This window comes from Perca flavescens, chromosome 11, assembly GCF_004354835.1.
Source record: "Perca flavescens isolate YP-PL-M2 chromosome 11, PFLA_1.0, whole genome shotgun sequence".
NCBI classification, from domain to species: domain Eukaryota; kingdom Metazoa; phylum Chordata; class Actinopteri; order Perciformes; family Percidae; genus Perca; species Perca flavescens.
The window spans coordinates 32,781,458-32,799,191 of NC_041341.1; the positions used below are offsets into that span (position 1 = coordinate 32,781,458).

General features: G+C 39.5%; 1 protein-coding gene across 1 annotated transcript; it reads left to right on the forward strand.

The window, feature by feature from the left end:
* The first annotated feature begins 424 nt into the window (after positions 1 to 424).
* On the forward strand, positions 425 to 4,398 carry mstnb (myostatin b). The gene is made up of 3 exons (XM_028591409.1): positions 425 to 890; positions 1,251 to 1,621; positions 2,626 to 4,398. The coding sequence occupies exons 1-3, from the start codon at positions 509 to 511 to the stop codon at positions 3,004 to 3,006; spliced, it is 1,134 nt and encodes a 377-aa protein (XP_028447210.1). The 5' UTR covers positions 425 to 508; the 3' UTR covers positions 3,007 to 4,398.
* The last annotated feature ends 13,336 nt before the right edge of the window (positions 4,399 to 17,734 follow it).

Genomic DNA, 17,734 nt, shown 5'->3' on the forward strand with positions numbered 1-17,734 from the left:
AAACATTTTTGAGTGTATTGTTGTTGTTGTTTTTTTAAACAAGCCTATTCCATAGCACAAACTACACACGGATCTTTCTATCTGGCATTCTTTCATAATATGCAGCAGATATTTTGTTAATTGGTGGTGATATAACTTCATCAGGTTCATCACAACGTTAGAGACAGTCCGGTCTGCGCCCCTGAGCGCATTGCGTAATCGCTTTAAGAAAAGTGCATTTCTCCATCTGTGGACACGTTCAGCACATGCTCACAGTCTCCATCCCTTTATGGTTTGACAACGAAAAAATCTTTTCATGTCAGTCGGTTAAAATTCATTGTTGCCTGTCCAGCCAATCATAGTTTTTGACGACACAAAAGAGGCTAAAGTTGGAGTATAAAAAGGTGTGCGCTAATAAAGTATGATGCCTATCAGTGTGGGACATTAATCCAAAGCCAGTGCCGCCGCGCGTTAGGTCCAGCACACACCGAGGGCTCTTTTTTAAACGAAACCGCACACCTTAGAGACAATGCCTTTGTCTCAGACTGTGCTGTATCTCAGCTTGCTGATTGCTTTGGGTCCAGTAGTTTGGAGTGACCAAGAGACGCACCAACAGCCCTCCGCCAGCAGCCCCGAGGACACGGAGCAGTGCTCCTCTACCTGCGAGGTCCGCCAGCAGATTAAAACCATGCGATTAAACGCGATCAAATCTCAGATTTTGAGCAAACTGCGAATGAAAGAAGCTCCTAATATCAGCCGAGATGTGGTGAAGCAGCTGCTGCCCAAAGCGCCGCCGCTGCAGCAGCTCCTCGACCAGTACGACGTGCTGGGAGATGACAACAAGGAGCTGGCCATGGAGGAGGACGATGAGCATGCCATCACGGAGACAATCATGATGATGGCCACTGAACGTAAGTTTTTATTTTAGCTTTGTTTTTTGCACGATGCAAAAAGGACCCGCTCAGACGTCTCCGTGATAGGGTTTTACGCACGGGCCAGAGCGCACTGGAGACGCTTTCAGTAGTCTTTATGTTGACAACACGTAGCTTTACCAGGGTTTGATACATGGAATGTGGTACGCCAATATTACCAAGGTTTAAAACTGCTTATGTGTAGGTGCATTTTGGCATACAGCGCGCGTGATTGCGCACAAATTGTAGGGTTTTTTAAACTTTAGTTCACATGTCGAGTCAGGGAATGTTTATGTACACCAGTTTATTTCTGTCTAAACGTTTTTGCACACGGTGTTTAAAGCTGTTCTCTCTCTGCAGCCGAGTCCATCGTCCAAGAGGATGGAGAACCGAAGTGCTGCTTTTTCTCTTTTACTCAAAAGTTCCAAGCCAGTCGCATAGTCCGGGCTCAGCTCTGGGTGTATCTGCGGCCGGCGGACGAGGCGACCACTGTGTTCCTGCAAATCTCCCGCCTGATGCCGGTCACAGACGGGAACAGGCACATACGCATCCGCTCTCTGAAGATCGACGTGAATGCCGGGGTCAGCTCTTGGCAAAGTATAGACGTCAAGCAAGTGTTGGCCGTGTGGCTGCGGCAGCCGGAGACCAACTGGGGCATCGAGATCAACGCCTTCGATTCCAGGGGAAATGACTTGGCCGTGACGTCTGTAGAGCCTGGAGAGGACGGACTGGTGAGCTGAACCTTTATTTTACATTCAAACCTCATGATCAAGTGTTTACTATAAGTGATACTTGGGGTGAGCAGTTGGTCTCGTCATCAGAACAGGAGTGGACAGCGTCATTATGGCTGGACTCCTGTCCTCATCATTATCATTCTTATTACAACAGATTACAATAAACGCACAATCCTGTATGCTTTTTTCTTCTTCTTGTTTATGGGTAGGTGCATTTTGGCAGACCCCTGGACAAAAAGCGCACAGATTGTAGGGTTTCCTAAACTTTAGTTTAAATGCCGTGTCAGGGATGTTCATTTACACCAGTTTATGTCTGTCTGTAAGTTTCAATCGCATAGCTTTTTTTTTCCTCCTTCTAAAAGGCCAGTTTTTAATTTGGTTAAAAAAAAAGCATTTTGGGGTTCTCTATTGTACTGTCCTGAGGTTTTAACTTAAGGCGTCCTGAGGTTTTGGTGCAGAGAGGAGAGGCTTTGCAGAGTCAGCAGGGGGTTAAACATTCATGCATTTCACTGCTGGAAGAGGGAATCAAGATTTAAGACTTTTGAAAGCTGTTAATCAACACAGACTCCATGCAGGCGCACACCTGCATTTGGACAAATGCCCGGTCCACAATAACCTCAAATCTTATTGCTTGATTACATAAAAGTTCACCTGCCCCACATTCCTTAAAGTATTCTGTGTGACTGTGCACATCAGAGTAATTGCCTGCACACACACACACACACACACACACACACACACACTGCTGCTATCAATGGCAAACTTATCATACCTGGGCTCTGAGGCAATTAGAAAACCTAGACGGCTGTGGTTAACCAACCATCAGATGATTTAATTTCTTTAAAACTCAAAATTTCATAATATTAACGTGCCATGTTTGAAAACCAGCTGCCAAAGGTCGAGGGCACCAGATTAAAAGATGTAAAATGAATGCTGTCATCCGCCTCCTTTTGCAACCAGTTATATCCAAAAATGTTGACACACACACTCTGTCGTTGCAGCAACCATTCATGGAGGTTAAGATCTCAGAGGGCCCCAAGCGTGCCAGGAGAGACTCAGGCCTGGACTGTGACGAGAACTCTCCAGAGTCCCGCTGCTGCCGTTATCCGCTCACAGTGGACTTTGAAGACTTTGGCTGGGACTGGATTATTGCCCCAAAGCGCTACAAGGCCAACTATTGCTCCGGGGAGTGTGAGTACATGCACTTACAGAAGTATCCGCACACCCACCTGGTGAACAAGGCTAACCCCAGAGGGACCGCAGGCCCCTGCTGCACCCCCACCAAGATGTCGCCCATCAACATGCTCTATTTTAACCGAAAGGAGCAGATCATCTATGGCAAGATCCCTTCCATGGTGGTGGACCGTTGTGGATGCTCTTGAGTTGGGACGGAGACCCTGGCGAGAGGGAGGGGAGCACGGAGGGGCCGTGGCTCGGTCCGGCCTCCAGCTTCAGACTTTTTGACACAACCAATCCACCAGTTCCAATGCTTTCCTGCAGAACACGGTGCAGTAGAACCAGAGTAGAAGCCACAAACAGCCCGACCTTCCCACAGGGCAGCGCTTTTCACAACCGGCATAGCTCTTACTTTTCTTTCCTCCAGTGAAATCTTAGCCATAGAGGCTTGAAGTCAGATGGATGCAGAAACATACATACGCACACTCACACACCTGCTGGACCTCGGAGTGAATGTAGACAGAAATGATCAAAGTTAACCAAAAACTTGTTTTTTTTCCTGTCTCTGTGTTCTGTGCCGTCCATTTATACACACACATGCCAACAGATTATACTCGTACGCCATCTACTCCACTCCACTCGTAGCCAACATACAAGCTATTACACTTTTTGCAAAGCTATGTGTTTGTGATAATCATTTTTCGAGTTATGTTTTCAGAGTGAAACCAGGAATCCTCATGGACTTTTTGAAAGGGCTTGGAAAAACCCAGCTGGAGACACTTTGGAGTGATATTTCACACTGGTAGAACATGTTTTAGTACACACAGGTTTGTAGGAGTCAATAAAAAAATAAAACTGACTGCACGGCAAACCCTTAGTCACTCCCACATTACTACTGGCATTTATAAAGACCCAGCCAAACATTGCAACATTACTAATTTGGAAAATTAAGCAGGTTATTTATCTTTCCTTTGTTGGATCAAACTTTGAGTTCGGGAATAAACCCCTAAAGGCAGGTGGTGGCATGGTGGTTGATCATGTCAAGATCCTTTTGACATAAAAATGTTCCACCAGGTTGAAGTAGCACTTTAGGTTTTGACACGTCTTCATGTACTCTACCATACATGCGCGCAGCAACATACCCGACTGAGGAGCGTTCTTGCTCGGTCATAATCTTCACTATCCAACAAAACAGCCTGACCTGCCCGATACACTTGAATTATTCTGATTGTAAATTCACATTACTGGACAGAAGGACTTGAACTGAAGGCACAATGAAAAATGTGTTAAAGACAGAGAAAATGGATTGTCGAGATGTATGAATGTTGAGATCATGCTTAAACTCTGTCTTACAAACAACACCGTTTGCACTATGGCACACCAATAGAAAGAATTGGTTGCTACAAAAGTTGTAAAAACTGATTTTGATATGTTTGCTAATTTGTATTGTATACATATGCCATTGTTTCCATTAGGAGTTGCCTTTCTAAACCACTGTTGGGAAATGTATAAAAACCACAATCTAGCAAGATGAAAGATGTAATACAGCAACTCTATATATTTGTTTTAACAAATAAAGTTTCTGGCTTGTTTGTTGAGTTCCGTTTCTTTGAGTATTTTGTTCCTACGCTACATTCAGACATTATGTCCGACCAACTGCACTTTACAAGAAGCAAGTATGCTAATTTTCTGTAAATCTGAGCTTTAACTGTTGTATTAGTTGCAATTCAGATTAATGTAAATTCCTGGAATATGTGGAGGAATGTGCATCGTCTTCTTGCATACAATTTCGGAATTGTACACAATATGAAATCATCACTTGCAGACATAAAACACTCCAGTTATTCTGATAAACTACTGCAGTTTATCAGGCGAATAAGACTGGACATGCCAAGTGGCTTCAGAAATGACTTAGTGTTATTCTGCTGACTCAGATGATATCCAAACCTGATGTTTCAGTATGACAACAAGCTGAACATCGCAGCACCATTCACACTTTAGCAGCTGAGAATCTTTATGTCTTCAACAAATGGTGTAAACTGATAGCTTACACAGGCTGTGTGTGTGTGTGTGTGTGTGTGTGTGTGTGTGTGTGTGTGTGTGTGTGTGTGTGTGTGTGTGTGTGTGTGTGTGTGTGTGTGTGTGTGTGTGGAGAAAAGTAATGACAACGCACACACTGTCTACCTGACTACATCTGCACAATCCCATCACCATAAACCTGTTTTATCACAAGCATAATTCAGCCCAATTTCCCTGACTTTGCCTTTTTTTTCTTCTTTCAGTGAAGGGATGTTGAAAGTATTGCTGTCTAATGAGAGGATGTGAACTCTGGTGCGCTCTGACAGCATGACCTATTCGACTGACGGCCTCATTGAGGCTTGACTTCCGCCCAGTAGAGGGCGAATTGAGCACTGCCCCTGAGAGCCACTTCCTTTCCTGCTGAGAGCTGGAAAGCTGCCATGACGATCGGCAGAGCAAAGCAGAGAGCAGACTCTGGGTAGAGTGGATCCACAGAACTTCTTTTCCCTGGGGGGAGGTTTTTAGATTCTACCTTACTCTGTTTGCTGGTGACGGGGGGGAAGTGTCTGAAAAGATTTGTAAACAACAGAGCACTCCGTAAAGGTTAAATACCAAATTCAATATGATTTGTAATAATTATTGCAGATTTACTAGCAACTATCTCCATCCTTGTATATGTTCCTACAACTGTGCTGTAGGAACATATGTGTGTCACATTATTACTAATGTGTGTCTTAAAAGTGTCTTCAAAATTGAAACAATTGAAGAGTATGACAATATCATTGCCCCCAGAGGTAAATGTCAGTTAAACTTGTTTTTATAGCTTTTCAGCACTAGTTTAAATTTTACACAACTCTGTGACTTTTATTTAAATATTACAGCTGTGTGCGTGTGTATATATATATATATATATATATATATATATATATATATATATATATATATATATATATATATATATATACACACTACCTGTTAAAAGTTTGTGGTCACACAAATTTCCACTCTGTTTGCTGGTGACGGGGGGGAAGTGTCTGAAAAGATTTGTAAACAACAGAGCACTCCGTAAAGGTTAAATACCAAATTCAATATGATTTGTAATAATTATTGCAGATTTACTAGCAACTATCTCCATCCTTGTATATGTTCCTACAACTGTGCTGTAGGAACATATGTGTGTCACATTATTACTAATGTGTGTCTTAAAAGTGTCTTCAAAATTGAAACAATTGAAGAGTATGACAATATCATTGCCCCCAGAGGTAAATGTCAGTTAAACTTGTTTTTATAGCTTTTCAGCACTAGTTTAAATTTTACACAACTCTGTGACTTTTATTTAAATATTACAGCTGTGTGCGTGTGTATATATATATATATATATATATATACACACTACCTGTTAAAAGTTTGTGGTCACACAAATTTCCATTCCACTCCATTTCAGACAGAATACCATCTGAGATCAGTTGCATTGTTTTTTTAACCAGGGCAGCAGTTTTCAGATTACATTATGTGCTTACATAATTGCCAAAGGGTTCACCAATGTTTTCCCAGTTAGCCTTTTAAAATGGTATCAGATTAGTAAACAGAATGGGCCTTTGGAACATTGGATGAACGGTTGCTGACAATGTCAAGAACACTTTTGCAATTATGTAAGCACATAATGTAATCTGAAAACTGCTGCCCTGATTAAAAAAACAATGCAACTAACCTCAGCTGGTATTCTGTCTGGAATGGAAAAGTGACCCCAAACTTTTGACGGTAGATATTTATATATATATATATATATATATATATATATATATATATATATATATATATATATATATATATATCCCCAGTAAGGGTTGAGGCATTTCTGCTTGTTCCGATAGTAAACATGAAAGGTAGTTGGGGAAAAAAAGAAAACAGGTTTAATGTGATGAGCCTATTAGCATTGTTTTTTGCTTTAGTTAAAGGTACAGCTGTAAACCTGTATGAGCTGCTCTGATTCTGCGATGTTTATCATGCCCAGGTGCATCATTTCAGTAATTGCTGCTGTCTGCTTGTTTCAAGCTACATTGTGAATAGGAGCTGGGAAACGTTTTCACTGAGCATCGCTACATCTGTCCAGAGTCAGACCCTGGAGGACTGTATTCGCCAGCGACATTCCACCTCTGACAGGTGAGGAAGTGAGAGTGAGAGAACGGGAAGAAGGATGTTAGGGGGTAAAGGAGTAGTCCAAGGCAGCTGGAGACCCTGTTATTGGACAGGATTCCTGTTATGTTAAGTTAATAGAATTTGAATGGATAGAACCTGTATTCCTCTTCATGAATGGTCATTCAATGATGCGTGATATGGCTGCCTAAAAATGTTTGATAATAATATTAAAATCCATTCTGTTTTTTGGCTACTAACAAACTAATCAGATTTTTGCACCCTTAGAATACAAAATTATAAATTTTTAACAACTCTACATATATAACATATAACAAAATTGAATAAAAAAATTGAATAAAAAAATGTAATTAAAGAAAAAAAATTTACTTTTAAAATTGGAATAGAGATGCTTAAAGGGGATCGTCAAATTCACCAGTATTCATCCTCTGGGGAACAGGAATGTCTGTAGAAAATATCATGGCAATTCGTATTATCTAATTTAGTCTGGACCACACTTACTGGCCTAGCTATCTAATTTACACATTTCTATGAGTAAGCAGTATACAAGAGACATGGGTCTCAGGTTTATTTTAGGAAGGTCTAACAGGTCTCTAGAGAAGGTCAATGTCCGCAGGTCCAGACAACTGACAGATGAAAGCAGCTATTCAAGAGAGCTATCACTTCTAGAGGCCTTTCCGATGTGCAATGTCTGGATAGAGATGAGTTGAACTTAACACTAGAGGCTGTCGTCAAAGAACAAGGGCCAGAACAGAAAACTTGTCTTAGCTGGATGAAAAGATGAGAAAACTAAAGGTCACAGTTGGTCAAGTGTTCTTGTCTTATAGAAGTGAACCACTGAGCTGTTGGGTCTATTGTGATGTGGTTATCCATTACAGTAGACTGAAGGTCCATTCAATTATTTGAGTTATGGACCATTGTATTCTTCTGTATATTGTTAATATGTATTCTCCTGTTTGATTTAAAGTACATGTAGTGTGCAGACAATGATTATATCCTTTATTTTTCCTTTTAATTTATTTGTTGGCATCATATTTCAAGTATTGGTAGAACCGGCTTACTACAGTTCATGAAGGTTTGAATATTGTCAGGATCATGATTACCTGACATGCATTAATTAAGGCTATACTGCTCATGTGTTACCATAAGAAAAACATTCTTGGAAGCATTCTACTTCATGTCCTGTAAACTGTCTAGAGACTAAAAGAACAACACCTCTATTCCTCCTAACTCTGTAGCAAGGCCTACACTACAGATTTCCACCACATCTGGACAAAGGAGGGGATGCCCTGCCTTGGCCGTGGTGTAGGGCCATGGACAACAGGTTGGGAGAGAAAAGGGGCTTGCCAGGTGCATCCAAAAACATCTGGATCCTTTAACAGATGTGCGCACCGTACCATCTGGAGAAGTGTTTCTGCTGACAGATCGCTCCGTGGCAACGATCTTCCTTGACAACAACACAGTTCAAGTGTGATGACAGATCAAGAGGCTGAAGTGAACATGTCTGCAATGGCATCATGAACTAGAAAATGCATTTGCTGCATTAAATGCTTGTGAATGCTGAAAAGCTACATTGCTAAAGCTAAACTGAATTGCTGGCATAATTGCATAAGAAGGTGAAATAGTGAGAATGGTTTAATTAGAAATGTTGAATAGTACCAATAATGTATCAAACAAAAGTGGAATATTTTAAGTTTTTTTTGTCGCTACACTGAATTGCTGGTTAGAATGTGTAAGAAGGTTAAATTGTAGACAATGTGGAAAAGTGGAAATGGTTCTAATTAATGAGAAAGTCTCAAAGAAGCCGAATAAATATCAATATTGTATGAAAGTTTTTGTAAAAGCTGATGCTAAACTGAATTGCCAGCTTTAATTTGGATAAAGAAGTAACTGAAAGAGTATCTCAATCAGCTGTGTACAATATTTTCATAAAGTAGGAAAACAATTTACAAGTTGTATAAAACTCCTAATGAATGAAAGATGTGGAAAAGGCTTAGGCTTGAATTAAGTGTGGATCAGTAAATAAGACTTGATTAAGCATCGAAAGCAGCTGTAGCAGTACAAATAGCTAAAAAAGTGGGAAAGGGATAAAGGATGCAAAATAAAGATTAAGAAAGGATAGGGGTTTAACTGTTTTGCATATCTGCCACACTATTTCTTTACAGCCGACAGACATATGGACAGAGAAAGACATATAAACATATAGATATGGGGAAAGAGAAGCCCTGTTTAACCTGGTGTTAAAATCCTGAGTGATTGGATCACTAGTAGACAACTCTAAGGTGTAAACACACTCAGGACACACACACACACACACACATATATATATATATATATATTTTTTTTTTTTAATAATGAATGTATTATTGTTGTTATTATAAATACACCAACACACAATGTATTGTATATAATTAATATAAATCAATTGTAATATTGTGTTATTGTGGTAGTATTGTCATAGTTTAGCATATAGCATAGTATAGAAATTGTTTAAAAAACTCATAGTATAGTATGTTGAAAAAAAGTGATGAAGTCATAGTGTAGTATTTGGGTAAAAAAAGCATAGTATGTATGTCAATTAAGTGAATAAAAAGTCACAGTGTAGTACGTCGAAAAAAAAGTGATAAAGTCATAGTATAATATGTTGAAAAAAGTGATGAAGTCATATTTTAGTATTTCAGTATACTGTGACTTTTTTATAAATTCTTTTAACATACTTTTTTATCACTTTTTTCGACATACTATACAGTGACTTCTTTCTACATACTATACTATGACTTTTTATTACTTTTTTCGACATGCTATACTATGACTTTTTATTACTTTTTTTGACATACTATACAATGACTTTTTTATAAATTCTTTTGACATACCATATTATGACTTTTTGTATTACTTTTTTCAAAATGCTATACTTTTGACTTTTTTTAAATCACTATTTTAAACATAGTCAATCAAAATCACAATTAAAAGAATTGTATTTGTACAACATAGTCAACAATCAATCAATTGTTGGCATGATTTTATAATATTTTAATGTTACATACTGTATGTGGCACAGTAAATCTAGGATTAACTGTATCTGTGGGCTGATATCTTAGGGACTCCCTTACCTATAGGCCAGTAAGCCTATCATCAGTGGGAATTAATATTTGCTAATAATATGTTGGAATTATGTTAAGGCATTTTAATTTTAAAAGACTCAAAAATAATAAAAAGACTCAAAAATTTACAATAATTTGGAGGCCCCCCTGCAATGACTTTGAGGACCCCTGGTTGAAGATCTCTGCCTTACATTACTTTTACTTTTATACTTTAAGTAGTTTTGAAACCAGTACTTTTACACTTTTACTTATGTAAAAAGCTTGAGTTGATACTTCAACGTCTACAAAAGTCTTTTCAAACCCTAGTATCTATACTTATACTTGAGTAATGAATATGAATACTTTTGACACTTCTGCCTCCAGGCGGGTGCCAAACAGGCATCCCAACTTGGGTTTTTGTTTGGTTTCATTGTGTTTAGTTGAACCCTTGTTTATGTAAAATGTCTTCCATATCTTTCAACACCCACAATACACTAATGGTTACTGACATCACAGACAGTAGTTTACTTTAGTTTAGCTGTCTTTAATAAATGTACTTGTTTATTTAACGCGTTGGTTGGACCTCCCTTCTTTGTTATGCTCTTAAACAAGCTGGGCGTAACAGTATGTCAAAAAAGTCATAGTATACTATATTGAAAAAAGTCAAAGGTTAGTATGTCGAAAGAATTTATAGTACAGTATGTCGAAAAAAGTGAAAAAGTCATAGTATAGCATGTCGAAAAAAGTGATTAAAAAGTCATAGTATAGTATGTGAAAAAAGTCATAGTATAGCATGTCAAAGAAAGTGTCATAACTCTTTTCTCAATCAGATGTATTTTCTGTCATTAGGAACTCTAAACTCATAAGATGTAAAAAGTGGTTAAAAAAAAAGTCATAGTGTAGTATGTCGAAAAAAGTCATAGTAGTGTATGTCATAGAAAGCCTGGAATAACATTCAAACAAAACAGCCCAGACTGGGGATTGAACCAAGGGTCAGAATATACAGTGTCTATTTGCTGCAGTACTTCTCACTGAGCCACCTGCTACCAATTGAAATACGTTGAAAACAGTCATAGTATAGTATGTCGAAAAAAGCCACTAAAAAGTCATAGTATAGTACTGTATGTTGGAAAAAGTCATAGTATAGTATGTTGAAGAAAGTCTAGAAGAACATGCATACTTTTCAGCCCGGACTGGTGATAAAACCAAGGGTCAGAGTCTGTAATGGTTATTTGCTGCAGTAGTTACCAGTGAGCCACGGTGCTACCAAACAAAATAAGTTGAAAACAATCATAGCATAGTATGTCAAAAAAAGCCATTAAAAAGTCATAGCATAGTATGTTGAAAAAATTCATAGTATAGTATGTCGGAAAAAGTCATAGTATAGTAGTTTGAAAAAAGCCTTAGTATAGTATGTCATAGAAAGCCTGGAGGAATATGCAACCTCCTAAGCCCGGCCTGGGGATTGAACCAAGGGTCAGAGTATGCAGCATTTGCTGCACTTCTTACCACTGACCTAACCTGACTCCGCCAGATGGATTGCTTTGCATTTGCTCGGCATATCCATCTGGGAACTTTCCGTTGGAGAACTTTTGGGAAGGGGTGGAATACTGGTTATTTGATTGGATGAACCATCTGTCTATCACCTATGTTGGTGATAGACGGGCCAAATCAACCAATCAGATCCACGAAGCGTATGAAAATACAACCGCAAGCCCGCCCCTGCTGCTGCAGGCAAAGCATAGCTCGTAAGCTCAGCATGCAAGCAACATGTCGGTAAGAGGAGAATTTAGGAATAAAAGAAACCATTTCAGGTTCCCGGACCATATTCCAAAAGAAGGATCCAAGAGAAAAAAAGCATTAGCGAGCGGCTAACAGAATTAGGGCTACCGCTGGCTGATAATACTGGTTAGCTGATTGGATAAACCATCGGTCTATCACCACCTAACCCACCTCAAAACCAACGCTGATTGGCCCGGTCGTTTGGCTAACTGCTCCAAATTTTCTCTGCCTCAAGATGCCAGACTGATCTGCGAGTGGAAAACTGGAACTCGCAAGATCAGGACGGTCTCACGAGGCTACCACTGACCCACCGTGGTACCAAATAAAATTCATTGAAAACAGTCCGATGTATTTACAGTCATAGCATAGTATGTAGAAAAAAGTCAAAGTATAGTATGTCATAAAAAGTCATAGTATAGCATGTCAAAAATATGCATAGTATTATGTTAAAAAAGTGAGTAAAAAAATATCTGGAAGAACATGCTAACTCCACTAAGTTTCACTTAACTAACACACACATTATAAACGCAGAAAAAGCCTGAAAGAAGCACTAAACTTTAAGTTAACACAAAAACTGTAAAAGCCGAATCATTTTCTAATAGCTGAAGGTTTTTGTGAATAGTTTAAAGTTTAAATGACATCTGTAGGTGACAGTATGTGTGACAGGGGCATAGCACAAAATTCTGGGCCCTGTGGAAAGGCATTCTCTATGGGCCCCTCCCCGCATCCACTTCCACATTCATTCTAGCATCTTTTTGGGCCCTCGAACTCACATGAGGGCCCTGGGTCCCATTTCCACCGCCAGTCCGACACCCCTGATGTAGGGGGAGTAGCATTTCAAAGGGGAAGAAGCCTGAAGAGGATTTGTTGATTGCTCCATTGACTTTCAATGTAGAAAGAAAAAAGCTTAATATTATAAAAAGTATGAATGGTAGAAAAAAGTTAAAGAGCTGAACATTTTTATATTTGAATGATTTTTGTAGCTGAAAGTATGCAGAAGTAGTAGCCGGCCGAAAGTTGTCCGGAAGAATCGGATAACAACACTGTGAATTTCACACAAATATAACTACAAAATGCTTACAGCAATGCACTTAAAAAGCCCAGTTACACTTTACTTGAAGGTATCTACATAAGAGTGACATGACACTGTCATGAACGTGTCATAGACATTATAAAAAAGTCATAAATGTTTATGACATAAGTGTCATTCGGTTTTTGTCATGACAAGTTATGGTTAGGGTTAGGGTTCATGTGTCATGACTGTCATGACAGTGTCATGTGTTCATGACAGTGTCATGTCACTCTTATGTAGATACCTTCAAGTAAAGTGTTACCAAAAGTCCTGTATTGACACGAACCAGGTTATTTAAAAGAACTGGTCTTCTCATCACTAGAGGTTTGCCCACTCACGGTTTTTTTACCTGGTAAGAAATCCAAAACCAATCCAATCACAGCTTTGCAGGCGAGATTAGAATGAGGATGTCACCTTCCTACATAGCTAGTTAAATGAAAATTGCAACTGAAAAATGGCCACAAAAATGGTGTCAACCATGTTGTAAGTGGATTTAAAGAAACTCCTAAATCTGCATATTGCTTCGATCGTCGCAAAAAACTTTAACTACTCCCTGCAAATGCTACCCCAGCTTCTGTGCTGACTGAAGATTACATTGGTGGGGCTAATTAAGTGATCAACTCATTTCAACTGCCCATCTGATGGCCCCAAGCAACAATTAATATATTTATTATTATTGTTAAATATCAAGTTTCCACCTGACCTGTCTCATTCATGGACTGTTAATCACTACTAAAACCATGCCCCTTTCCAAACTCTTATAACTCCGCCCTTCAAGCCTGCAGCCCTCTTTTCCCTCCAAACAAACCAGGCAGAACAAAGAGAGGAGTGATGTGAGTTTGATGGACCTTTTCATTGTATAACCCTTACTATTTGGTCACATTGAATGTTATGTCTTAAAGGTCCCATGACATGGTTCTCTTTGGATGCTTTTATATAGACCTTAGTGGTCCCCTAACACTGTATCTGAAGTCTCTTTTATATAGACCTTAGTGGTCCCCTAATACTGTATCTGAAGTCTCTTTTATATAGACCTTAGTGGTCCCCTAATACTGTATCTGAAGTCTCTTTTATATAGACCTTAGTGGTCCCCTAATACTGTATCTGAAGTCTCTTTTATATAGGCCTTAGTGGTCCCCTAATACTGTATCTGAAGTCTCTTTTATATAGACCTTAGTGGTCCCCTAATACTGTATCTGAAGTCTCTTTTATATAGACCTTTGGTCCCCTAATACTGTATCTGAAGTTCAGACCTTAGTGGTCCCCTAACTGTATCTGAAGTCTCTTTTAGAGCCAGTCCCACAATGAAGTCTCTTTCCTTCAGGATGTGCCATTTCCAGTCCCACAATGTGTGTGCCATTTCTGTGTCTATTGAGGAGGAGAGTGGGAGGGGCAAGGTGGAGGGTGGGGTTGTGGCCTTGACCAACTGCCACTTTTCTCATTTGAAAGCCATGATGTCTCTCTCTGATGGGTTGGCCAAATTCTCTGGGTGGGCAAAGCAGAGAAAGGGGAGGTAACCTTGCTTGTTATGACCTCATAACAAGCAGATTCCAAAACGGCTCATCTGAGCTTTCCTTTTCTCAAAGGCATTGCAGGATACCCAGGGCTCGGTTTACACCTATCACCATTTCTAGCCACTGGGGGACCCCAGACAGGCTGGGGGAACTCATATTAATGTTAAAAAACCTCGTAAAGTGAAATTTTCATGCCATGGGACCTTTAAAGTTGAATGTATCTTGTTTGACTTATGCTAGATTTCAGGGTGACATCCTGCTTAACTTTAAGAGAAAATTGTAGTACAGATTGTGGATGCAGTGCAGACTGTGGATGCATTACTGATGTAAGTCAAGCTGAATCCAACCTAATTAGTAATGATTGATTGTTCAAGGCTGTTTAGATCTGTGACATTTCCTTCATGTGCTTATTTGTTTAGACAAAATCATCCATTCTTCCATGCATCCATCCATCCATTATTCACCTGCAACCAATGTAAACCTTTCCCTGCCTTGACAACAATAAAACCTTGGAACGGCACTGGATCCGGTGTTTGAATGTGCATACCACCACAGATGTTCAGTGAGCCAACACCATCAGTGAATAAGAGTTTCTTCAATTATGATGTTGCGTTTCAAACATCAGACACAGAAACCTGCAGACTCGGTCGCTGGGCAATCTGAGTCAACGTTAATGTCAATGATGTGAGTCACGCGTGCGCTCTACTGGGAGAGGGAGGGTCCTGTCAGTCAAAGTAGATTACTGCAAATGTGCCTGTTAAAAATTACCTAAAAACCCTCTGGGCATTAAAAGAAAAACGTGACGTGAACACAAAATACCCAATTCCTTTGAAAGATATGTAGAAAATGAAGTATGGGGAAACTAGTGTTGCCAACTCTTATCCAATTAAAGTAGCTAGCACTAGCTCCAAAAGTGGCTATAAGTTGCCTGATGACATCATACGTTAATAATGCATATTGGTGATGTCACTGTGTATCATTTGCATAAAGCTTAGTGGCTGTCAGCTAACTGCCTGCTGCTCACGGCTCAAGGGGAGAGGGAGAGAGCAGAGGACTGTGATTACTCTGAGCAGCATGCATGGGAATACATTACAATATATCTTGCTTGTCTCCTGATGGTCTGAAGTCGCTACATTTGTCGCTAGTCGCTTTTTTAGTAATGAAGTCGTAAGAAACTGAAGCCAATATAGCAGTAGTTTGGGAGGCAACCCTACTTTGTCTGACAGGACCCACCACTCCCAGCAGAGCGAAAGCAGGACTTACATTAACAGGACCGACCAATGACAGCAAAGATGCTCTGGCAACAGGAAGTGACACAGTGTTCACTTACCGATGTACTGGTGATTTTGTATGTCCACATTTGGTATGTCCTTGAGGTGTGGCTTTTATATAAGCCATTATAGGTTTCCTTCACACTCTCACATGTATTTTATACTTCTTCAATGTGATTTGTATTTATATCTGTGAAACAAATTAACATAAACATAAACGTGTTTAAAACATAGCGTAAACATATTGTTTCTTGGGGCCATCTGATGGATAGTTGAAATGATTTGATCACTTACTCACATGTTTCTGTGCCGTCTTGTAAAGTGTTACCGGCAACAAGAATTTGGTAGGAACCTGAATATGAACAAGATGTCAAACTCAATAAATTAAAGTAATGACATGCAAGTGAAATGAAATGGCAATTCAGTCAGGTCATCAGGACCACTCCATAATGCCAGAAACTCCTGAAATGGTAGTCCATGGTATTTAAGAGATAACTTTACCATAACATCAATTTGATCATGTCTTCACCCCCGTTGATTATAGGCTGGTCAACATGTTTCTGTTGATGGGGTTGCCACGAGGTTATGTGAATTATACCTATCTTGATTCAAACAAGAATTATTTTAGTCCAAATTGATTTTTTTTTCCTCCACCTGGTTTATTAGATCATTATATTATAGACTGTTCAGAGATCTCTTAGATCCAGAATTATAGTTTAGGAAACAACCATTTAAACCAACATCAGATTTTCCCCATGTGTAACAACAGGAGGTCAATTCATGTGACAACTTAGAGAAAAAAACAATTAAGTTCATTTTTGCCACGGATGTGAGATTAGGTAATACAATCAGTCACTGAAATTGCATTACTATCAGTGCATGTCTTATTCCATGTAAAAGACATTGATCAGGGTAATAGTACACGGCCTCCAATGTACAACTGACTTAAACACTGCGCCCCTGGGAAGCCCTTTATCTTATGAGGGCATGATATTCAAAATGCACATTGTAATCACTTAAAAAAACAGCAGAGGATGATCACCTCAGGCCAGATTGACAGGTTGTTTATGAAAATCCCTCTTGGGTCTACGGAAAGCAATGAAAAGCTATAAAATAAACCAGTCTGGGACACGATAAGGGCCAAATGGCCAGCTGCTGAATGCTAGCTGTCTTCACTTCTCGAGTGATTTATCCTTTCCGTCTGCACTCCGCTTGCTTTTTCACTTAGGGATGAGGAATCACTATTCCTACCTCAAAACTGACAGTCACCTCTGGGAAGCTAACCTATGATTAATGACTTTGTAAAGCTACTGGAAGTTTGGAGACAGGACAAATTTGGTGTTCACTCCAGATATGTTTACAAATTCCTCAATGTCAGTGTTTGTTTGCGAGGAGGGGTTAGGTGACGAGCAAAAAATGTGGCCCTAAGCCATCCAAGGTCCAAGGCAGCGAAGCCTCGTCTCTCTGGGGATGGACGGTTGACAGTGATGAAGAATAGATGTCCCTCCAAGGAGACTAAGGGAGAGCAGATTATGGAAACCTCCTGTCTCCCGATGATATGCCTATGCTCTTAACACAGACGGATGTAGAGAAGTATCAGGTATGTGTCAAGAGGCCTGGATAGATTTTGACATCTCAGAAATAACATTTATGGTAAATTTTTTTAGATTACTGCACACAATTAATTTTACAAGAAGCTTAGTTGATTGACATTCATGCGTCGAGCAGGACTTTCCAGAATTAGGCCTCGGTAGATAAATCCAGGAGACTGTCAGGTTTGAAATTTATTGATATGGAGGGAAATCCAACTTTCAAAAATGTTTCACTATGTTTATGGCATATTGATTTGAAAAACCCAGTGTTTATTTCTAAGTTTGGTTCTCTCTAGGGCTGCACAATTAATCACAATTGTATCGAAATTGCAATATAGACTAGTGCAATATCCAAATCGCAGGGGGGTGGAATATTTGTTAAAGGCTAAATATGTGTCAAACCATTCTGAAATAAAGTATTGTGGTGCTGCAGAGATGTCCCGG

Excerpts from the sequence above, each read along its gene's own strand:
- mstnb (XM_028591409.1), top strand. The coding sequence starts at position 509 with ATGCCTTTGTCTCAGACTGTGCTGTATCTCAGCTTGCTGATTGCTTTG. Across the intron at positions 891-1,250 it reads CATGATGATGGCCACTGAAC|CCGAGTCCATCGTCCAAGAG; the intron begins GTAAGTTTTTAT and ends CTCTCTCTGCAG. Across the intron at positions 1,622-2,625 it reads AGCCTGGAGAGGACGGACTG|CAACCATTCATGGAGGTTAA; the intron begins GTGAGCTGAACC and ends CTGTCGTTGCAG.